Here is a 20,251-nt window from a genome sequence, read left to right on the forward strand (position 1 = left end):
TGAATGCCGGGGTGACTAAATGAGGGGTGATGAGAGCACGGACGGAGGGAGGGAGGGCTGGCCACAGGTGGATGACACCCCAAACCCTGTGCAGAGCTGGCCCTGGACTTGTGGGAACGGCAATGGGATTCCAGCCAGCAAGTCCCCAGGGTGAATAACCTCAGGGTACTGCTCCTCCAGGTCCTACCCACATCGTAAAACTGCAAGTGCTTCCTCTTCAGGGGCGGGAAGGAGAAGTGGGGTGACTTGGGGGCTGAGCCTCAGCACCTGGCAGAGTATATAAGCTGAGGCCCCAGACTCCTCAGCATTGCAGCCCTCCTGCCTCATCCTTTGGCTCCTGGACCTCCCAGCTCTCCAGCGGCATGGCCTTCTCTGGCAAGTATGAGATCGAGAGTGAGAAGAACTACGATGAGTTCATGAAGCGCCTGGGTGAGTGAGCTCCTGAGAACACCTTCCTGGGGCTGGGCAGTCTTGGCCAGCTCTGTGCCAGGAACCCAAACTCCCTGAGACCCAGAGAAGCTAAGTGACTAGTGCTAGGTCACACAGCTAGTTAAGAGAGGTAGAGATTTGCTTGGTTTATTCACTCAAATATTTCCTGAGTACCTGCTATACGCATGGGCCAACCCAATGTTACTGCTGCGACGCCTCAGCAAGACTTGCCCAAGGCTTCACTGTGCATCAGTGGCAAAGAACATTAGATCCTCTAGATATGATGATGAGATGATGAGGTGTCCCCACAACCGGCCTGGAGAGAGCTGATCAAGGAGTGAGAGCACAGAGTCTAGGTTTGACAAGCCACTTGTTCATTGAATCATTCAGCAAAGAGGGGCCTCTTACAATGCTAGGCACTGTGGATGGAGTCAAAGACCCCAGTCCTTTGACTGCTCCATTGCAACACTGGTTGTGAGGAACCAATGATTCAGAAGACAGTCCCAGGGGACCTCGGCCCTACCTCCTGGTGGGAGAGGGACCCTGAAAGCAGGGCCTATGTGGGGAGGCAAGAGCCCTTCGGAGTTAATTAACCAGGACTGGCCCTGAAGGAACAGCAAGTTGGCTTCTTCTACAACAATGTAGTTACAGGAAACTTATATGTTAAATAAAAGCATTAGAAGACAGTCCTGAAGGCCCTGTTCCTTCTCAAACTTTATGAGCTTGGCAAATTTCTAGTATAGTTCAGAAGAGCAGCTATGATTTATTGATAATTATACACTAGGAGCTTTACCAGACACAGTCACCATAATCGAATCCTTGCAACAGTCCTGTGAAATAGGCCTTCTCCCCACTCTGAGGATAAAACATTGAGGTTGGGAGAGGCAGTGACTTGCCCACGCCCCTCGGCTCTCGACAGAACTGAGACTTGTGCTCTTAACCCTGAGGCTAGCCTGCCACAGGGCAGGCAAGGGCATCCCCCAAACCACAGGTTACAGGCACCTCTTACAGGCTTACGAGCTCCGCTTGTCTCCCGGCCCAGCACTCCCCAGCGACGCCATTGACAAGGCCCGCAACCTCAAGATCATCTCGGAGGTGAAGCAGGACGGCCAGAACTTCACCTGGTCCCAGCAATACCCCGGGGGCCAATCCATCACCAACACGTTCACCATCGGCAAGGAGTGCGACATAGAGACCATCGGGGGCAAGAAGTTCAAGGTGAGAGGCCGCCAGCCCCCCTCCCTCCTTCCCAGTCATGTCCCCCCTGCCCCCCAGCTGCTCCCCAGGCTGAGGCTTTGAGAGCTGGAGTGACTTGCCAATGCAGTCATTCCTGGTTTTTACTTTTTATAGCATTTTTTAATTACTCAATTACATTTATAGTTGTACAATGACATTCCTGGTTTTTAATGCTACCATCAATAACAGGCACTATAATGATAGTAGAAACTAACATTTGCCGAATCCTTAACGCACACATCCCAGACACTTGCTAACTCTGTCATGCACCTTAATGCAGGTAAGCCCATGAGGCCACGACAATTACTGCCATTTTACAGACCAGGAGCTGAGCCGAGACATGGAATTAAGTAGCTGCCAGGTTCCCACAGCAGCAGCAGTTCTTCGCACCTGGGCCATCAGGCTCCAGAGAGCACAGCCACATTTTTACGGGGCCTCCAGGGTGGCCTAGAGATGAATGGGCCCAGGACCTAGAATCAAACTCATCTGGGTTTGAAACTGCCATCTTGGGAAGCAAAGAAGTGTTACCCAAACAGGTGGCTATTTGTCCCCCTCCGACCCAGACTGGCCCCTCAGGTCTTCCTCCTGGTCTGGATCCCCTCTGCAGTCCCCAACCCTGACCACGAGAATACTTTATTCCTCAGGCTGCAAAGTGGAGGGTAAGCAGGCATAATATTAATATTCTGCCACTTGGGCATTTAAAAAATTTAACCACTTCTCACAGACGTCTTTCTGTGTCAGCACATATTGACTTTTTTTTTTTTTTTCCTTTTTAGGGCTGTACCTGCGGCATATGAAAGTTCCCAGGCTAGGGTCAAATCGGAGCTGCAGGTGCTTGCCTATACAATCCATAGCAATGCAGGTTCTGACGCGACTCTGCAACCTACTCCTGCTGAGCCACAATGGGAACTCATGCTTATTTGTTTTTAAAGGCAGCACTGTATCCTATCATATGGAAATGCTATCATTTACTGCTCCCTCACTGATGGATATTTAATTATAGACGTTTAGGTTATTTACCAGTGGATACCCCAGGCTGGATACTTAGGTTGTTCACCATCACAAACACTGCCGTACTCAACACCCTTGGATGCCACTGGCATCATTCTAGGAACGATGGCCACAACTGTCACCATAGTTTACAAGACGTGACATCACGGGGCCAGGCACTGCTCTATGCGCTTCACATATATCGCAGTAAATTATTTGATCTTTGCAATAATGTCACACAGTAGGTACAGTTACTATCCCCATTTTACAGATAAGAAAACCGAGGCACGGTGAGGTTCAGTGACTTGCCAGGGTTACCTCCACCTTTGGATATATGTAATTGTATGTCTACAGGGCAAATTAACTCCTAGTGGGGGGTGGGGGGAGCTGCTTAGGCTGAAGACCTGGTCTGCGGTTGGGGGGCGTGCAACTCAAACTGTGTTATGTTCTCTTCCAGGCCACTGTGCAGATGGAGGGGGGGAAGGTGGTGGTGAACAACCCCAACTACCACTACACCGCGGAGATTGTGGACGGCAAGCTGGTGGAGGTAAGTGTCCCGTTGTTTCCAGCACTGCTGATCAGAAGGCCTTCTGCCCCCAGCCATGGCCCCTGAGAGGCAGGCCTCCAGGCAGCTGGCTTCACGGGCATGCTCCAGGGGTCAGGCTGGGTGCTGGGTGCTCATTGGACCTTCACAATCTCCCTGTTAGATAAGGATTTTTATCCCACTTTGCAGGTGAAGACACTGAGGCACAAGGAATCTAAATGATGAGCTGGAGGGCACAGAGTGTTCTGACAGAGCAGGGATTTATTTGGCACTAGGCAGTCTAACTCCAGTGTCCACACGAGGCCACCTCAGAGGCACAAGTCTGGACCCTTCCTAGAGTGTAAATGAAGGAGCCAGTCCAGGTGGCCTTGCAAGGGTGGCTCCACTTCCACAAGGGACTTCAGCCCTTGTGCTAGGGCTTCAGGTTTTTCAAGAAAAGCTAGAAATTAGCATTTCAAAGTGAAATTTCCAGATCAACAAATGTTGTCAACTAGTTACACAATTTTTTTTTTTTTTTTGGTCTTTTGAGGGCTGCAACCACGGCATAGGGAGGTTCCCAGGCTAGGGGTCAATTTGGGGCTACAGATGCCAGTCTGCACCACAGCCACAGCAACACCAGATCTGAGCCGTGTCTGTGACCTACACCACAGCTCACCACAACACCAGATACTTAACCCACTGAGTGAGGCCAGGGATCGAACTTGCATCCTCATGGACACTAGTCAGATTCGTTACTGCTGAGCCATGACAGGAACTCCCATTACACATTTTTTTAAATGTGAGCTGCAGGGCCAGCTCACATATCTGTGGATGGACCGCCCGCCCCGTTCTCTGTGAACGCAGGTGGGAGGTGCCGCCCTTCATCTCACATGTGTACACCTCCCATCCCCCGTACCCTGGGCTCCAGAGAGGGATGTGAAGTTACAAAGACAAAGCAGGCGTTTCCACAGTCACTGCCCCCTTGTGAGCCTCTGTCCTGGGCTGAAGTCCCCTGGAGAAGGTCTGGTCTGTCTTCCCCAGGCCTCTCCAGAAGAAAAGTGACGAGGGAGCAGGGGTTGGCCACCTCCTTGCCTCCCTGTCTCCTATATCTCTGTCTCAATCTTCTTCCTTATTTCCTTCCTCTCAAGCCCTGTCTAGGGGAAAGGAGCATGTGGGCCCAAGAGGCTCAGTGTCTCCCACTACTCCCATTTTAAAGAGAGTCACAGAGGCTCAGAGACAGCAGGGAGCTTGTCTTAAGGCCACACAGCCAGTTCATGGTAAAGGCAGGTCACATCAGCTGACTTCTAAACTTTCTGCCTGCTCTTCCCAGGCCAGTGGGTCTTTGTTCACACTTTAATTTCTTTTTTCTTTTTTCTGCCTTTTGTACTTTTAGGGCCATACCCTCGACATATGGAGGTGACCAGGCTAGGGGTTGAATCAGAGCTGTAGCTGCCAGCCTACGCCAGAGCCACAGCAATGCCAGATCCGAGCCGTGTCTGAGACCTATACCACAGCTCATGGCAACGCCGGATCCTTAACCCACTTAGCAAGGCCAGGGATCAAACCCACAACCTCATGGTTCCTAGTCGGATTTGTTTACGCTACGCCACGACAGGAACTCCTGTTTTAATTTCTAAAACAAACAAACAAACAAACAAACAAACAAACAAAACCAAAAAATAAATATACGTACAGTGTTTAAAAAAGTACGTATGTATACTGGAATTCCCATTGTGGCTCAGTGCGTTAAGAGCCTGACATAGTCTCCGTGAGGACATGGGTTCGATCCCTGGCCTTGATCAGGTGCAGGTGCAGCTGTAAAAAGAAAAAAAGAAATATACATGTAAGTGTGTGTGTGTATACATATGTACACATACATATACATGTGTGGCACAAGTGACTATACATTTTGGAATGGAAATTGATGTCTTGGAGAATCTGATGAAAGCTGGAAGGTTCTGACTCCCAGAGGCAAGGCTCCCCATCCTGTGCAGGGTGCAGGGAGAACACAGGTCCCGATGGGAGAACTGATCCCACAGGGAGTGAAGCTGTTTCCTGATTCCGAGGGGTGCCCGGCCATAGAGCCTGTATGGTATAAGCAGTGCCCAGAGCTCAGGGCCATTACACACATGCAGGCACAGGCACAGACACAGATGCACATGCACATGGACAAGACACCAGAGAGAGGCTGTCTTGGCTGTAGGTCTCCCACCTCTGGAGGCCCAGAATCATCCTGGAAACCTCCCTCCTTCTTCACCAACAGGGATGCATTTTGTGAGCATTCTTCCTCCCGCCTCCACCCACCAGCAGCACACCTTCTCTCATCACCTCTCCTCGAGACTGAGCCCCAGCCTCCCCCTTTCCTCTATCTTCTGTCCACCCCACATGCAAATCACACCTTACTTCCCACTGCTGGCCTTTGACAAAACTGCTTCCATAAAACTCCATCTGCCATGCACCCCTGCTCCTGAGAAAGCGGCTTTCCTCTGCTGGGGATCAGGGCCAACCGATGCCATGCACACACCACATCACAGCACATCTCAATGGCCCCGGGCCCAGGATGCCACATGCAGTGAGCCTCCTCCTCATGCCAAGTGAATAGAACCCTCTTGCCAGCATCTTTCACGAGGCCTTATGCTTCCCAAGGGCAGAGACCATATCTTCCCATCACCGAGCACTGGTGCCCCATAAATGCTAAACGGTGCAGACTGAGCGTGGTCCCTGATCCTTCAAGGGGTGACTGGCTTTTCAGTTTCCTCATCTGTACAACGGAATAACGGGACAACCTCCATGTCGTGGGGAGGCATAAATGGGACACTGCAAGGGACATGCCTGGCAAAGGTGAACTGAAATGGACAGATGGGTAACCAGTCAGGAAACTGAGGCCCAGAGAAGTGGTGCAGCAGAGTTCACTCCCACTCAGGGCTGGGATTCAAGGCTGGTCTGCCTTGTCTGGGCCCCTCCATGGTCCGTGAGGCCCCTACGCTAACTCCCTCTGTTCTCGCTGCTTCTTCCAGATCTCCACTGTCGGAGGCGTGAGCTACGAGCGTATAAGCAAGAAGCTGGCATGAGCTAGTGGGCAGGGCTCTGAGGGGGCCACAAAGCCACAAATAAACCTGGTGTAACAGTAGACCTCTGTTTGATCCAGAACTTCTTTGTCTTTGGTTCCCTAGTGTCTTGGGGCAGTTCTGGCTGATGGGGGTGGGAAATCCTGAGGATGGCTACACAGGCCACACTTTGGCCCTGAGGCCCCTGGTGGGATCCATGTCATGGCATGTGGGGGGGGAGACCTGGATGTGGATGGAAGACTCCTGACCCACAGGGAGAGGGCATGGTGGGCACAGTTCTGAGGACCCCTCGCAATAGCCTGCCACTCACACTCTGAGTGGGCACCATCACCTGGGAGGGGTAACCCACTGACTCTCAGATGGGCCATAGGACAGGTGTATGGGGGGTAGGGGGCAGGACTGAGACTTCCAGGAAAGGCCCCCCCCAAGCCCCCCGCTGCTGGGCTCTGAGGCTGCACAGACACCGGGATGGATGCACCAGGGCTTAGCTGGGAAGGTACTTCAGCATGGCTGTGGCTCTCCGCTAATTTGCTGTGGAGCCGCTCTTTTGGGGTTCACCTTACCTGCTGGCACAACAGGGGCCAGGAGGACCAACAAGGGACTGAGAAGTCAGTCTATGAGAAAGCACCAGGAAGGTTCTAAGGAACCAGGAGGTGTCATGGTTTGAGCCAGTAGGGCTTGGACAGGGGGTCCTGGGAGAAACATGGAGAGGCTGCGGTGGGCTGGGAAAGGTGTCAGAAGGGTCACTCTGATCCCTGGTGGGTACCCGGAGCCCTGCGTCAGGACGCTGAGCATCTGGATTGAGCAAACCTTCCTGATTCTGGCGACTGCTGGAGACATGGGAGGGGAGAAGGGAGGTCTGCTCGACTCCAGGTAGGACAATGGCTACCCTAGAGTCTGAATGGGATGCTTCTCATTCTTCTCTCTCCTTGGGAGTGTTCTCCATCTGGGTACCACTCTGACTTCTTTTTATCTCATACTTACTCTAAGACAATTCACTTATCTTTACTACACTGGAAACTTTACATCTCTTCTGTACATGGAAAGCCAACATCATTTGCCCCAAATAGATTTAAATTATTTTTTAAAAAAGCCAAAGCTGAACGATCTTGATTTCTAGCCAGATTTTGCTGCCCAAAGCCATGAGCCTGAGGCCTCCCTTCATGAAAAGGATGAGAGACACATACAAGAGCCAGTAACATCAGAGAGGAAACTCTCTCCTTCCCTAATCAAAATTCCTGCAGGACTCCTTGAAACAAGAAGAATATACTCATTATAAGATTTGAATTATCTAAGTGTCCATTAGTGAATGAATAGATAGATAGAGAAGATGTGATATATATATACATATCATTCAGCTATAAAATACCATTCAGCTTTAGAAAAAGAATGAAATCTTGGATTTCCTGTTATGGCTCAGTGGTAACAAACCTGAGTAGAATCCATGAGGATGCGGGTTCAATCCCTGGCATTGCTGTGATCTGTGGTGTAGCTCGCAGACGCAGCTCAGATCTGGCACTGCTGTGGGTCTGGCGTAGGCTGCTAGCTAGAGCTCCGACCTGACCCCTAGCCTGGGAACTTCCATATGCCTCGGGTACAGCCCTAAAAAGATTAAATTAAAAAAAAAAAAAAGGAATGAAATCCTGCCATTTGTGACAACATGGATGGACCTTGAAGGTATCGTGTTCAGTAAAATAAGTCAGATGGAGAAAGACAAATATTGCATGATTTCTCAAAAAATCAAAACAAACTCATATAGATACAGAGAACAGATTAGTGGTTACCAGAGGGGAAGGGGGTTGAGAGGGATGAGCAAAACAGTGAAGAGGAACAGTTCTGTGGTGATGGTAACTAGACTTGTGGAGATTACTTTGCAGTGTAGACAGACGTCAAACGATAGTGCTGTACACATGAAACTTATATAATACAAAAAGAGCTGAATTATCTAACTTATCTTGAATATACAGGTCCTACATATGGGGTATTAGAAATGAGGTTTGCCTGGGAGTTCCCATTACGGTTCAGTGGAAGCGAATCCAACTAGTATCCATGAAGACGTGGGTTTGATCCCTGACCTATGGGTCAGGGATCTGGCATTGCCGTGAGCTGTGGTGTAGGCTGCAGATGCGGCTCGGATCCTGTGTGGCTGTGGCTATGGTGCAGGCTGGCAGCTGTAGCTCTGATTGGACCCCTAGCCTGGGAACCTTCATACACCTTAAAAACAAAACAAAAAACAAAACAAAAAAAAAGAAAGAAATGAGGTTTGCCCAACACCTTGCAAAGGGCCTGGCACACAGCAGATGTTTAATAAGTGCTACCTGACCTCAGGTCCTTGCAGCGCATGTAATCTAATGGCCTTTCACTCAGAGGCCAGCCTCAGCCTGGACAGACAATACTGCCCAGCTCACTGGCAGCTCACTCCTTGCTTCCTTCCACATTCTGCCATGAAACTTGTTTATCTTTCCAAGAACAGCACTCAGCCTCTCCCACCCACCCACCAAGCCAGGACCCTGTGAATTCCATCATTTTGCCAAGACTTATTGCTAATTAAGTGAAGTAGGTAAGCATTAAATTAAACTAGCAGTGTTGCTGTTCCCCCTCCAGACTGAATAATTACTCATAATGAGTTTGGATAATAAGTCTCTAAATAACAGAGAGTTAACCATAATTAGGCTGAAAATTGAAAGAGAGGAGGAAGGGAGAGGAGAAAGGTTAGATAAGAAAGGGGGAGGTGGGTGGAGAGAGATTGTTTTTACTTTGGTAACCGATTCAAGGACAAATTCAAATTGCTGGCAGGGGAGAAATTCTGAAGCTAGTATTCTAGAGTCACAGACAAATGGAATAGGACCTCAGAGCTCAACTAAACGCTGTATTCCACAGATACAGAAACAAAGGCTCAGAGAAGGGAAGAAACCCATCTAAGATCACACAGCAGAGCGAGTCTCAGATTATTTAGTGGCACTAGGCATCACTGGCTGATGGAGGCTCTAGTTTCTCATTCCAGCTTATGGGTAAGTGGAGTAAGTGGAGATGGGGGTGAAGCACCCATTCTGCTGGCATCTTGGAAAAGAGGCTTCCTCAGAGCCAGCAGAAAGGAAAGTTTTTAAGAGCTTCAATTCTGGAGCCACACTGCCTGGGTTCACATCCCTCTTCTACCACCTAGCAGCTGCGTCACCTTGGGGTAAGTTGATCCATTTCTCTGAGCCTGTTTCCTCATCTGTCAGTGGGGGTAATAACTGCACTTATTACCTAACAGAGTCGTCATGCTCTGAATAAAATATTAGCCACTGTCACCACGACCACCATCACCTGTGTTATCACCACCACCATCTTCAAGCCAGTGTGGTCAGAGTGCCAGGAGTGCCTCCTCCACTCATTCGCAAGGCACGTGGGCAAGCCATGGTACCCTCTGCATCTTGTCTTTCCCTATGTAAAGCAGGCTAATACAATTGTCCCTTCCTGGGTCACAGAGGAGTTGCAAAGGTAAAGGGTACAAATTCATGCTAGGAATTCCCATTGTGGCAGAGTGGAAACCAAATCCAACTAGTATCCATGAGGATGCAGGTTTGATCCCTCCCTGGCCTCTCTCAGCAGGTCAGGGACCCGGTGTTGCTGTGGCTGTGGTGTAGGCCAGGAGCTGCAGTTTCGATTCAACTCCTAGCCTGGTAACTTGCATATGCTGCTGGTGTGGCCCTAAAAAGCAAAAACACCACCACCAACAACAAAAATAAAATAAAAAATCCATGCTACTGTTCAGATGCCTTCCCTGCTCACTTTATCTTCACCCAACCCCTAGGGAATAATCTCTTATCTCTCTGCCAGGACAATCATTTCCCTCCTGCCAAGCTCAAGGAAGCTTCTCAAATCATTTTAAAGATCACCACTAGGTGGCGATCCACCACCCACCTGTGGCCCCTAGGACACCAAGGTGTGAGTGTGTATGTTGGGGGTAGGGGAGAGTGTGACAGGGGTGGAATCCTGAGTGAATGGGCAGTGGTGTGGTTGTGTACATACTTGCGAGGGGGTGGGGTAACGCAGAGGCCACATGGCTCCTCAGTCAGGTATATCTAAAGGCAAACCCAGTCCCACCACCTGCTCATGGTGAGACCTTGGGCCTTTAAACATGAGTATCCTCATCATGAAATCAGTGCTAATAATACTGGGTCATGATGTTGTCAAGAGGACAAAGGAGCTGGAGGAATGAGAGCATAAGCAAAGTGTCACGTACAGGGCCTGGAATACAGTAAGTGCTCAATAAACAGGGCGCTTCTTGACAGTTCTGCTGGTGTGAATAACCACGCACTGGGTCAGAGCTTTTAGAGCAGGGAGGACTTTTAGCCAGGGTGGAAGCCTGGCACTGCATGTGTATCCTGTGGGGGTCCTATTAAAAGCATAGGCCAGGAGTTCCTGTCATGGCTCAATGGAAACGAATCTGACTAGCATTCATGACAACGCAGGTTCGATCCCTGGCCTCGCTCAGTGGGTTAAGGATCTGGCACTGCCATGAGCTGTGGTATAGGTCGCAGACGTGGTTCGGTTCTGGCGTTCATGAGGCTGTGGTGTAGGCCAGCAGCTATAGCTCTGATTAGAACCCTAGCCTGGGAAACTCTGTATGCCAAAGGTTGCAGTCCTAAAAAGATAAAGAAAAAAAAAAAAAGGAGAGGCCAGGCCCCACTGAAGACAGCAGGACACTTTAGGTACACAGACCAGGGAGCTGTCACTGTTCTGAAGTGCTCTCCAGCCACGTGTGACCCTGGAGAAAATCCTAGTCCCAACCCTCCCATTTTGCAGATGAAAAACCTGAGAACTTGAAAAGGGAAATGAACTGTTCATGTCCAGAGCCAGGGTGTGAAGGCCTGACTTCCAGTATATGCTTCCTGCCATGGCTCCACTGATACTCATCGGAGCTGGGCCTGGAGAAGCCTGACCACTTGAGTTCTTCCTTTAAGGCTAGAGCTGGGCTGGAGGGAGGCGCAGCTCTGGGGCTCATATGAGCCCTCACCCAAAGGGAGGGGCCCACTTACCTACAATATTCCTCATAGGACTCACCGCTGAAGAGTGATTCCACATGTATTCTAGGCTTTCTTATTGTAAACCTAGTACGTAGTCCAGGCTGACAGGCTGCCCATCTTACAAATGAGGAGACAGAGATTCAGAGTGGAGAGGTAGCTTTTCTGAAGAAGGTAGCTAAGAGCAGACAAATTTGGACCTTCTACCTTTTAGGCCCAACGTTCTTGTCTACATACTGGGAGTTGCAAGTTTCCAGCCTAAGAACCACTCTAACTTACAATGTGTTTTATTAATCTTCTATTGCACTACAAAATTTTTCTGTATTTAGTTTTTTAAATCACAAAAAAATTTCCAGTTTATACATTTCCAGTCTCTCTGAAAATCTGAAGTTGTTGCAACATGGAGCTTACATTCATGAAAAGTAGAATTAGCCAGAGCTGAAGAGAAGCCACATCCCCTACAGGGGATAGTTCCCACCACCTCACCCTGTCTTGGTCATCCAGCTGATTCACTATGTTACCTGCCTGGTCCTGGTGGGCTTTGGGGCTTGAGCCTCCTGCCAAAGGCTATGGCCTTTCTCCTGACATTCGTCACCAAGGGCTTCCCTGAGGAACAGAGAATGAGGTTAATGAGGCTGGTAAGATTCCTTCCCGGGAACTTGGGGCCACGGATTGCCAGAGCCAGGCTAGAGGTGGGGGTCCCTCCGAGGGGATGCCCTGGGGAAGCCCCAAGCCTGGTCCCAGATGGGGCTTGGGGAAGCCCTCCCAGATCAGAGCCTGTTGGGGGCAGGCAGATGGAGCCATCACATTTTAGCCTGTGGCAGCCGCACAAGAAGCTATGTTCCTGTATTTCTGTCTGTCGCCGAGCATGCTCTGAGAAACGACACCCCCACTCTCGCCACCATGACCCTGTCAATCCAGAGCATGAATGCCTGGCAACTCTCTCATGAACCCATATCCATTACCATGTCTTCTCCACCAGGGGAGCGTGATAGCAAGGTGGGGAGCCTCACACTCATTCAAAACTCCTGAATGAGGCAGCTCAGGGCAGCGGGGCACCTCCAGGCTGCCTGGGTCTGAATGGAGGCTCCCTCCTTCACCACTGCTGTCTGTTGGCAATGGACTTCTCTGAGCCCCTTTTCTGATCTGTAAGATCAGCTAATGATAGTTTCCACCTTGCAGGGTTGTTAGGATGATAGGAAATAAAATAAGCAAATTCCTTAGCAGAGTGCTATATACACAGCAAATGCTTAAATGCCAACTGTTTGACGGTGCCACCATCACCAGGTGCTGATATTCTATATATTCTACCAGCAGGAGGTGGTGCAGGACCCAGCCATCAAACCCAGTGAACAAACCAACAAGATTGCGCTAGATGATTTAATAGCTATAAAGAAAATAAAGGGGTTAAGGCGAGAGACTAGGGGGACGACAGAGACCTCTTTGGAAGACAACATGTGAGCTGAGCGTTCTCAACCTTGGCACTGTTGTCATTTGGGGCCACTCCATCCCCCTTACTATGGGGGCTGTCCCACGCATCGTGGGATGTTGAGCAGCATCCCTGGATTCTACCTGCTAAATGCCAGCCAGGCCCCTCTCTCAACTGTGACAACGAAAAACATCTTCAGACATTGCCCAACGCCCCCTGGAAGGCAAAAATGAGCCCTGCTGGGAATCAGTGTTAAAAGGGCTTATGGGAGAGGAGCATTCAGATGACAGAACAGAGGGCTTGGATCCAGAAGAGATTTACTTTGAACCTAGAGAGAATGAGGAACTGGAACCCTCACCCCGACCCTGATCCAGGTATTCCCAATGTGTAGCCACTTTCCTTAAAACAAATCACTCTCACTACATATACACTGGGTTCTGTTTTTCTGGAGAACCCGGCCGGATTCGGTGGTAGAGCTAGGATGTCAAGCCTCACTCCCTCTGCTGCCCCAGACCATGTCCCAGGGAGGCTCAGCTCCAATTCAGAGGACAGCAGCCAGGCTTGCTATCACCCACCCACCCCCAAAACCTCTCGGCACCAGTGTAGACACCCACTCCCAGAGGCTGACGTGGAAGAGGGTAGGCCAGGAAGAGAACCAAAAGAGGCCACAAGCAGGTGACGTGTTTATTGTAGGATGGCTTCTTCTGGGGGCCGGGCTGGCTGTGAGGCTCTACTGGCAGGTGGGCGGCAGGGGGACCCTCACAAGCACTCAAGCGCCCGGCCCCAGAGCAGACAGAAGCGATAACTTGGGATCCAAACAAGTTGTACATAAATAGAAGGAGGTGGGCAAAGGAAAAGGAGAAAACAACAAACAAACGTGCACTTTCCTATCCGAGTGTGACAAAGTGGCCACGCCGTGCCTGCATCCAGGCTCTTCTCTTACTCCGCTTCCACGCCGAGGCTCCGGTCTGTGCCAAACACCACCTTCGGATCCAACTCCCGGCAGCCCTCCCGCCAGTCTCCTGGACTGGCAACCAAGTCAAGAAAACCAAGATGGGTTCTCAAAGAAAACAAAACAAAAATCGCTTTTGTGGCTCTTGGCACCTCCCAGTTCTAGCGAGCGGGTGAACAACGTGTCCCCCGATCCCAAACCAACCAAAAAATAAAACACGCTGAGCATAAGCTGCATCAGAATAAAAACATATTGCACATGGCTCCAAGAGTCTTCCTGAGCACCCCTCACTGCAGAGACCCGGATACTGGCTTTTGATGCAACCCCTCTCGGATCCTCTGCTCTGAGCCAAACTCCAGGCTGAGGCTGGCTTTAACCTCATGCACCAGACGCATATGGTGGAGGGAGGTGGGGGCTGCTGGTTTTAAATGTTTGTCTACTTTTCAACAACTTTTTTCCTCTGGGTGGAGAGTGAAGTTCTACAGGTGAACAGAGCATCCAAGATGTGGAATCTCCTGGAACCGAGAGCCTGGAAAGTGGTTCTCCCCAAGCATATACTTTTGCCAAGGAAAGTCTGTGGTGACCCATGGGCCAGTCCCAAGGAGGGTTAGTTAAAACCTACAGCCCTCGAGTGGGACAGGCAGTGTGGCAGTCACCATCGATTTTTCAAAGGAATTTTCAAGTATCACAAAATCCCTGATACAGCATGTAAACAAGACATCTAACAGAACAGAAAGCTAGGCCTCTTCGGAAGCAGCAGCACATGAAATATCTAAAAGGCTGAAGAAGGTTTTCGGTTCCACAACAAAGCAGGACCGCCACGCACATGGCACCTCGGCAAGCGGCCGCTTGGGCATGAACGCACACACAGGCCCCTGGGTATGGAGCCAGGGAAGGAAAAGCACCCTGGCGGGGGGGGGGTCCTGAGAACACATCAGGCTGCCCCCTTTTTTTCAGTGGTGTAGCTGCCATCGGCAAGGAATAAAGGAGTCTTTGATGCTAAAACCTGGACGTGTTCATGGACCGCTGGTGTGTCTCCAGGTCCCAGTCTCCTGGCCTCTTCCCAGGTCTTTTCTTTGCTGGCTGGGCCCTTCCCAGGGGGTGGCCACCGAGACACCCCCTTGCACCCCAGCCACACGTGGAAGACGTTTTCCAGAGGAATGCTCTTGGGTGAGGTATGTCATTGACTGTTTTGCTCTGGTCAGTTTTATATAAAAAGAACACCGACTCTCTCTCTTCGAGGGCCCTCAGACTCCACGGGGACAGCCTCCCAACGCCTCGCTGGGCCAAGCTCCTCTCGTCAGTGTCCTCTTTTTTCTGCCTGGGTCTCCAAGGCCTCCTTGTATGGCTAACAGTGTCCTATCTGTCGAAACAGCCTGTGGGGAATGCGTGGGGAACACTGAAGTAGCTGCTCCCATAGGTGGCGGCCAGGCAGTGCCTGGGCTCAGCTGCAATGGCCATCTGCATGCTGAGGGACGCAGGCAGCGGCACAGGACACACGTCCATGGGCTGGAGGGTGGGGTACAGGGCATGGAGGGATGAGCTGGTGCCCCCTGAGAGCAGGGTCCCTGCACGGTGGGCCTGCAGAGAGTCCCGGTAGGCCAAGCACAGGTCCTGGACGGGGCTTTGGAACTGGGCCAGGGCCATCGTGGTCGGCTGGCTGAGGCCAGGGTACGCGGACGGCTGGAACAGCACTTGGGTGGGGGCTGCGGGTGCTCCAGGCACCATGGCCAAGGCCTGGCTCTTGACTGCGACGGCATCCTTGAGGACATTGTCATAAGCTCTGAAAGGAAAGACTTGGGAGGTCAGCGGCCACAGCAGCAGACACCTGCCCTGCTGAAGAGGATGCCAGGAGATCCACAAACAGTTAGTGCTGGGCCCCTCCCAGACTGTGGCACTGGCTCAGCTGTTCTCTGACTAAACTCAGTCCTCAGCCCTCAGCTTGGAGGGTTTCTCTCCTGACCCCTCAAGACTAGTCTTGCTGTCCCTGCAGCCCCTTGGCGCAGCCTCACCTCTGAGGTCAACACTGCAGACAACAACTTCCAGGTCACTACCTGGTCCCTCCCGTGGAGTTGGAGCTTCAAGAGGGAGGGCCTGTCTGCTTTTGCTCATCACTGCATCCACATGCAGAGCTCCCGGGACTTAGGTAGGCACCACCTCTGCCTTCAAGGCACTTCCTGTCAGTTCCAGCCTGAGCTGGCTCACTCCTAAGCTAGTAGGTTTCAATCGGGTTGCCCCTGGGTCCTTAGCGCCTTGGTCTGGAAAGGGAGATGGAACAGGTTTTTTCCATCTCAAAAAACAAAACAAAACAAAACAAAAACCCCACAAAATAACAACAACAACATACCCCAATAAAACTTTTTGGGAAAACAAATCAATTAGAGGCTTCTGTAAGAAAGGAGCAAGTGGAGGTGTTCCTGCTGTCGCTCAGCGGACTGCGAATCTGTCTGATATCCATGAGGATGAGGGTTCCATATCTGGCCTTGCTCAGAGGGTTAAGTAACTGGTATTGCCACAAGCTGCAGTGTAGGTTGCAGGTGTGGCTCAGATCTGGCATTGCTGTGGCTGTGGCCAGCTGGTGCAGCTCCTATTTGACCCCTATAGCCAGGGATATGCCTCAGGTGTGGCCCTAAAAAGAAGAAAGGAAGGGAGGGAGGGAGGGAGGAAGGAAGAAAAAAATTTAAGAAAAATAAAAGAGCGAGGGACAGCCTTGGGGAAGAGGCAGGGCTAGGGTCTCAGTACCCAGGGGCACCCATCCTTGCTCAACCCAGACCGTGTTCTCCAGCTTTGGGCACCTTCTAAAAGGCACAGAGGTTAAAATAAGGGCTAGGGAGCAGGGCTGATTTCAGAGGCATAAGACAAAGACAGTTGCAACAGGAGGCTGAGATGTGGCTCCTCCTGGGCCTGGCCCGAGGTCAGTGGAGCCAGCCTCTGGGAGATGCCACCAGCTGTTGGGCGGAAGAGAGACCAGGTACAGCAGGGCAGAAGCTTTCTGTCCTCTCCATCCTCCTCCCTGCAGTCCCTACCGAGCTCTTTGGCCCCCAGTATCGGTTTCATGGTGTTGTGTCCAAGATGCCTTTAAATATCCTCCCTGAAACACTGGACATTTCCTCCCCAAGATTTCCAGGGACCCGTGCAAGGAGGCTCTGGCCTCTTAGGTGAAGCCACTCTGGGCTTAGTGGCTGAGACAGCTTTGCAGCTACATCTGAGAAAAGCAGCTTTTCTTTTTTCGGCCACCCAAAAAAAGCATACTGAGTTCCTGGGCCAGGGATCAGACCCAAGCTGCAGTTGCTACCTAAGCTGCAGCTGCAGCAACAGGATCCTTAACCCATGGTGCCGAGCCAGGGACTGAACCTGCATCCCAGTGCTCCCAAGATGCTGCCAATCCCATTGTGCCACAGCGGAAACTCTGAAAAGTAGCTTATAATGAATCTCTCTCTCTCTCTCTCTTTTTGGCTGGATCTATTAACCTACTGTGCCGGGCTGGGGATTGAACCTGCATTCCAGTGCTCCAGAGATGGTGCCGATCCTATTGTGCCACAGAAGAAACTCCACGAGAGTCTCTCCAAGTGAAAACCCAGAAGATTGACTGATACACTGTGTCAAAGGGCCCAGGCTCTCAGAATGCTCAGAATGCTGTGCACAGAGCCCCTCTTCTCCCTCACTCTTAACCTGGAAACTGCAAAACCAAAGCTAACCAAAGCTACCCAAAGTTGGTAGGGCCAACCCTCCCACTCCCAATTCTATCAGGAGTCACCACAGCCTACTTTCTGTAAGTCACCAGCCCACCATCAGCCTTGGACCACCGGAAATCACCTGAGGTGGGCCTCATGAGCAAGTGGAACTTCGTATTTCAGAAACACAGACGGAGCGGGAGAGGAACTTACACCAGCAGGATTTCGATGCACGTGTTGAGCTGTTCCAGGGAGTAGTTCGAGATCCTCTGTAGGTCTCTGGTCCAGTAGGGAGAAAGCTGAAGGCAAATCCTAGAGGCCCCAACACATGCTGCGGCCACCACGGAAGGCTGGAACTTGTAGAAAATATGATCTGAAAGAGAATCACAGAGAGAGTTGGCATTGTAAAGCCTTGCTCTGGAGTCCAGGGCCCCTCCTGCCTGTGCCCTTGGGAACTGGTAGACAAATGACCAGGCTCAAGGTTGTTCCTTGCACACACACACGATGAGAAATTAAAACAGCATGAAGTTCACTTCTGAATCCCAAACACCCTGGCACTCATTCAGCCTACAGAAGCAATTTTCAAAATATCGTCCCTGGCTTCCAGGAGCTGTAAGGTGCTTGCTGATGGGCTACAAGCTGAACTGCCAAACATCCATCCTTCCCTCTGGTTGTTAGGGGTGAATGACACTCTATTTAAAAGGCTTCTGTTTGGAGGTATGACTGAAGGCTACTTAAAAACAGTAACAAGCCTCACTAAAAATCTGCTTAAAGAATGAATGAGTGAAGGAGTATCTAGAGGAGTTTGATATTTGTAACTAAAATTGGTACCTGACTTACATTTACCGGGGAATCTTCCTCCCTTCCTCCCACAGCTTTACTGACACATGATTGACAAATCCCAACTGTACATATTATGTGTACAACGTGATGTCTTGGTACATGATTGTGAAATGATCTGAGAATTTTTTTTTTTTTTTGGCCCGCATTTGCTGCACATGGACGTTCCAAATCAGAGCCACCGCTGCTGGCCTACGCCACAGACACAGCAACACCAGATCCGAGCCATGTCTGCAACCTACACCACGGCTCAGGGCAACGCCAGATCCCTGACCCACTGAGCGAGGCCAGGGATCAAACTCGTATCCTCGAGGATACTAGTCGGATTCGTTTCCACTGCGCCACAATGGGAACTCCATGATCTGTGAAATTTTAATGTCCCACTAAGATATCTGGCAACACAGCAAAGCTGGTACGTCCTATGAGCAAAGGCACACTGCTGAAATTCCCACAATTTTCATGACAAACACTTGCTTATTAGCGCATTACCATGCTGTCTTAAACTGTTTATGACTTTTGATGATTTCAATTTGGCTGTCAACGTATGAATCAGGCAGGGTAGTATGATTACAGGCACAGTCACAGGGTCAGACACCCCAGGTTCAAACCTTAGCAATGACCTTGGGTAAGTTACTTCATGTCTTAAGTATCAATGAAGGAAACTGATTTGTAAAATAATAGCACCTAAAAAGCAAAAAATGAAAATAATAAAAAATAAAGTAAGAACAGCAGAAATAGGATTTCCAAATGAGATAATGCATGCAGAGCACCAAAATAAGGTACCTGGTACACAGTAAGCACTCACTTAATGCTCGAGATCACCATCGTTGATACTGTTACTCACAACTACTTTTGGGGTGGGTTCTCAGGTGGTGACATCAACAGTGTTTCTGACCTAGTATTTTATGTAATACCTAGGTTTTAAGACATTGCGAAGAGTGAAATTCAAATAAAAGTTCCCAAACTGGCTAAGTTTATTGCTAAGGCAGATGTAGACATAATCTTCCCTCCACGCCACTTGCATGACGGCAGATCTTCTGGAATGACTACCTGTGAATCTGTGTTATTTAGATCACTTGCAATGTTCCAGGTTAGTGTACAAAAAAACCACCAGGTGTTGTGTAAACAGGCAGGCTACCAGCTGCCTGCACAAAAGCTGCTACTTCTTTTTCACACGTTATTGCTAACACAGGGAGCGAGTCCTTATTCCTTCTCTGCTCATCCCTGCAAAGCGGGAGTGATGTGGTGATTCGGGTGGGTAGGCCCTGGTGGCAAGGACTCCCTGGGGGCAGACCTCTTGGGGGTACCCTGATCCCCACCCCTGTGTGCATGAGGAAGGGCAGACAGGCTCTGACATCAGCCCCACCTTGCAGGGTAACCTCTAGGAAGTAGTGGGCATACTCCTTGAGGCAGTCTTTGGTCTTGCGGGGGCAGGTGGTGGGCCAGCTGTGGCAGTGGTGGTCCTTCTGGCTGACCGAGGCCAGGAGGTAGTAGTCGAGGAAGTGGGCAGGCGTGGGCAGGCAGAGGTTCCAGCTGAAGGCCTCCAGCAGCAGCAGCTCCGTGCTCAGCAGCTCCTTCTTGGTGAGAGAGAAGTTCTGGCTGCTCAGGATCCTTGTGCTGTTTATCTGCTCCAGCTTGGGGACATGGTCTTCCCTATCCTCAAACTTACCTGAAGGAAAAGCACAGGTTACTGGGACTCCGCATTCACTGTCAAGGCCCAAGTTAAAGCACCCAGATGGTGTTCACAGAGAGAAGATAAAGCCCAAAGGCACACATTCCAGATCTGTCTCACCCGGGCTTGAATCCCCACACCATGGCTTCTAGCTGTGTGACCTTGGAAAGATGTCTCCCTCTCTCTGTGCCTCAGTTCTCTCGTCTGTAAAATGGAACCTAAAGCTCCACGGAGTTCCTGTTGTGATTCAGCAGGTTAAGAACCCAACTAGTATCCATGAAGATGTGGGTTCAATCCCGGCCTCGCTCAGTGGGTTCAAGGTCCAGCGTTGCAGCAAGCTGCAGCTTAGCTCATGGATGTGGCTCAGATCTGGGGTTGCTGTAGCTGTGGTGTCGGCCAGTGGCTCTGGCTCAGCCCCTAAGCTGGGAA

At 50.6% G+C, this 20,251-nt stretch overlaps 2 protein-coding genes across 2 annotated transcripts in view; one reads left to right on the forward strand and one right to left on the reverse strand.

Moving 5' to 3' along the window:
- The first annotated feature begins 300 nt into the window (after positions 1 to 300).
- FABP6 (fatty acid binding protein 6) lies at positions 301 to 6,310 on the forward strand. The gene is made up of 4 exons (XM_047780802.1): positions 301 to 429; positions 1,472 to 1,647; positions 3,113 to 3,202; positions 6,196 to 6,310. Exons 1-4 carry the CDS (start codon positions 363 to 365, stop codon positions 6,247 to 6,249), a joined length of 387 nt encoding a protein of 128 aa, XP_047636758.1. The 5' UTR covers positions 301 to 362; the 3' UTR covers positions 6,250 to 6,310.
- A 7,040-nt stretch (positions 6,311 to 13,350) lies between these two features.
- CCNJL (cyclin J like) overlaps positions 13,351 to 20,251 on the reverse strand; it is a 62,999-nt gene continuing 56,098 nt past the window's right edge. Inside the window, exons 4-6 of the mRNA XM_047780932.1 lie at positions 19,517 to 19,819; positions 17,524 to 17,683; positions 13,351 to 15,419 (exon numbers count right to left, since the gene is read on the reverse strand). Coding sequence (XP_047636888.1) covers positions 14,996 to 15,419; positions 17,524 to 17,683; positions 19,517 to 19,819 — 887 coding nt within the window. The 3' untranslated portion in view covers positions 13,351 to 14,995. The remainder of the gene's footprint in view (positions 15,420 to 17,523; positions 17,684 to 19,516; positions 19,820 to 20,251) is intronic.

Source organism: Phacochoerus africanus, chromosome 1 (assembly GCF_016906955.1).
Source record: "Phacochoerus africanus isolate WHEZ1 chromosome 1, ROS_Pafr_v1, whole genome shotgun sequence".
NCBI lineage: Eukaryota > Metazoa > Chordata > Mammalia > Artiodactyla > Suidae > Phacochoerus > Phacochoerus africanus.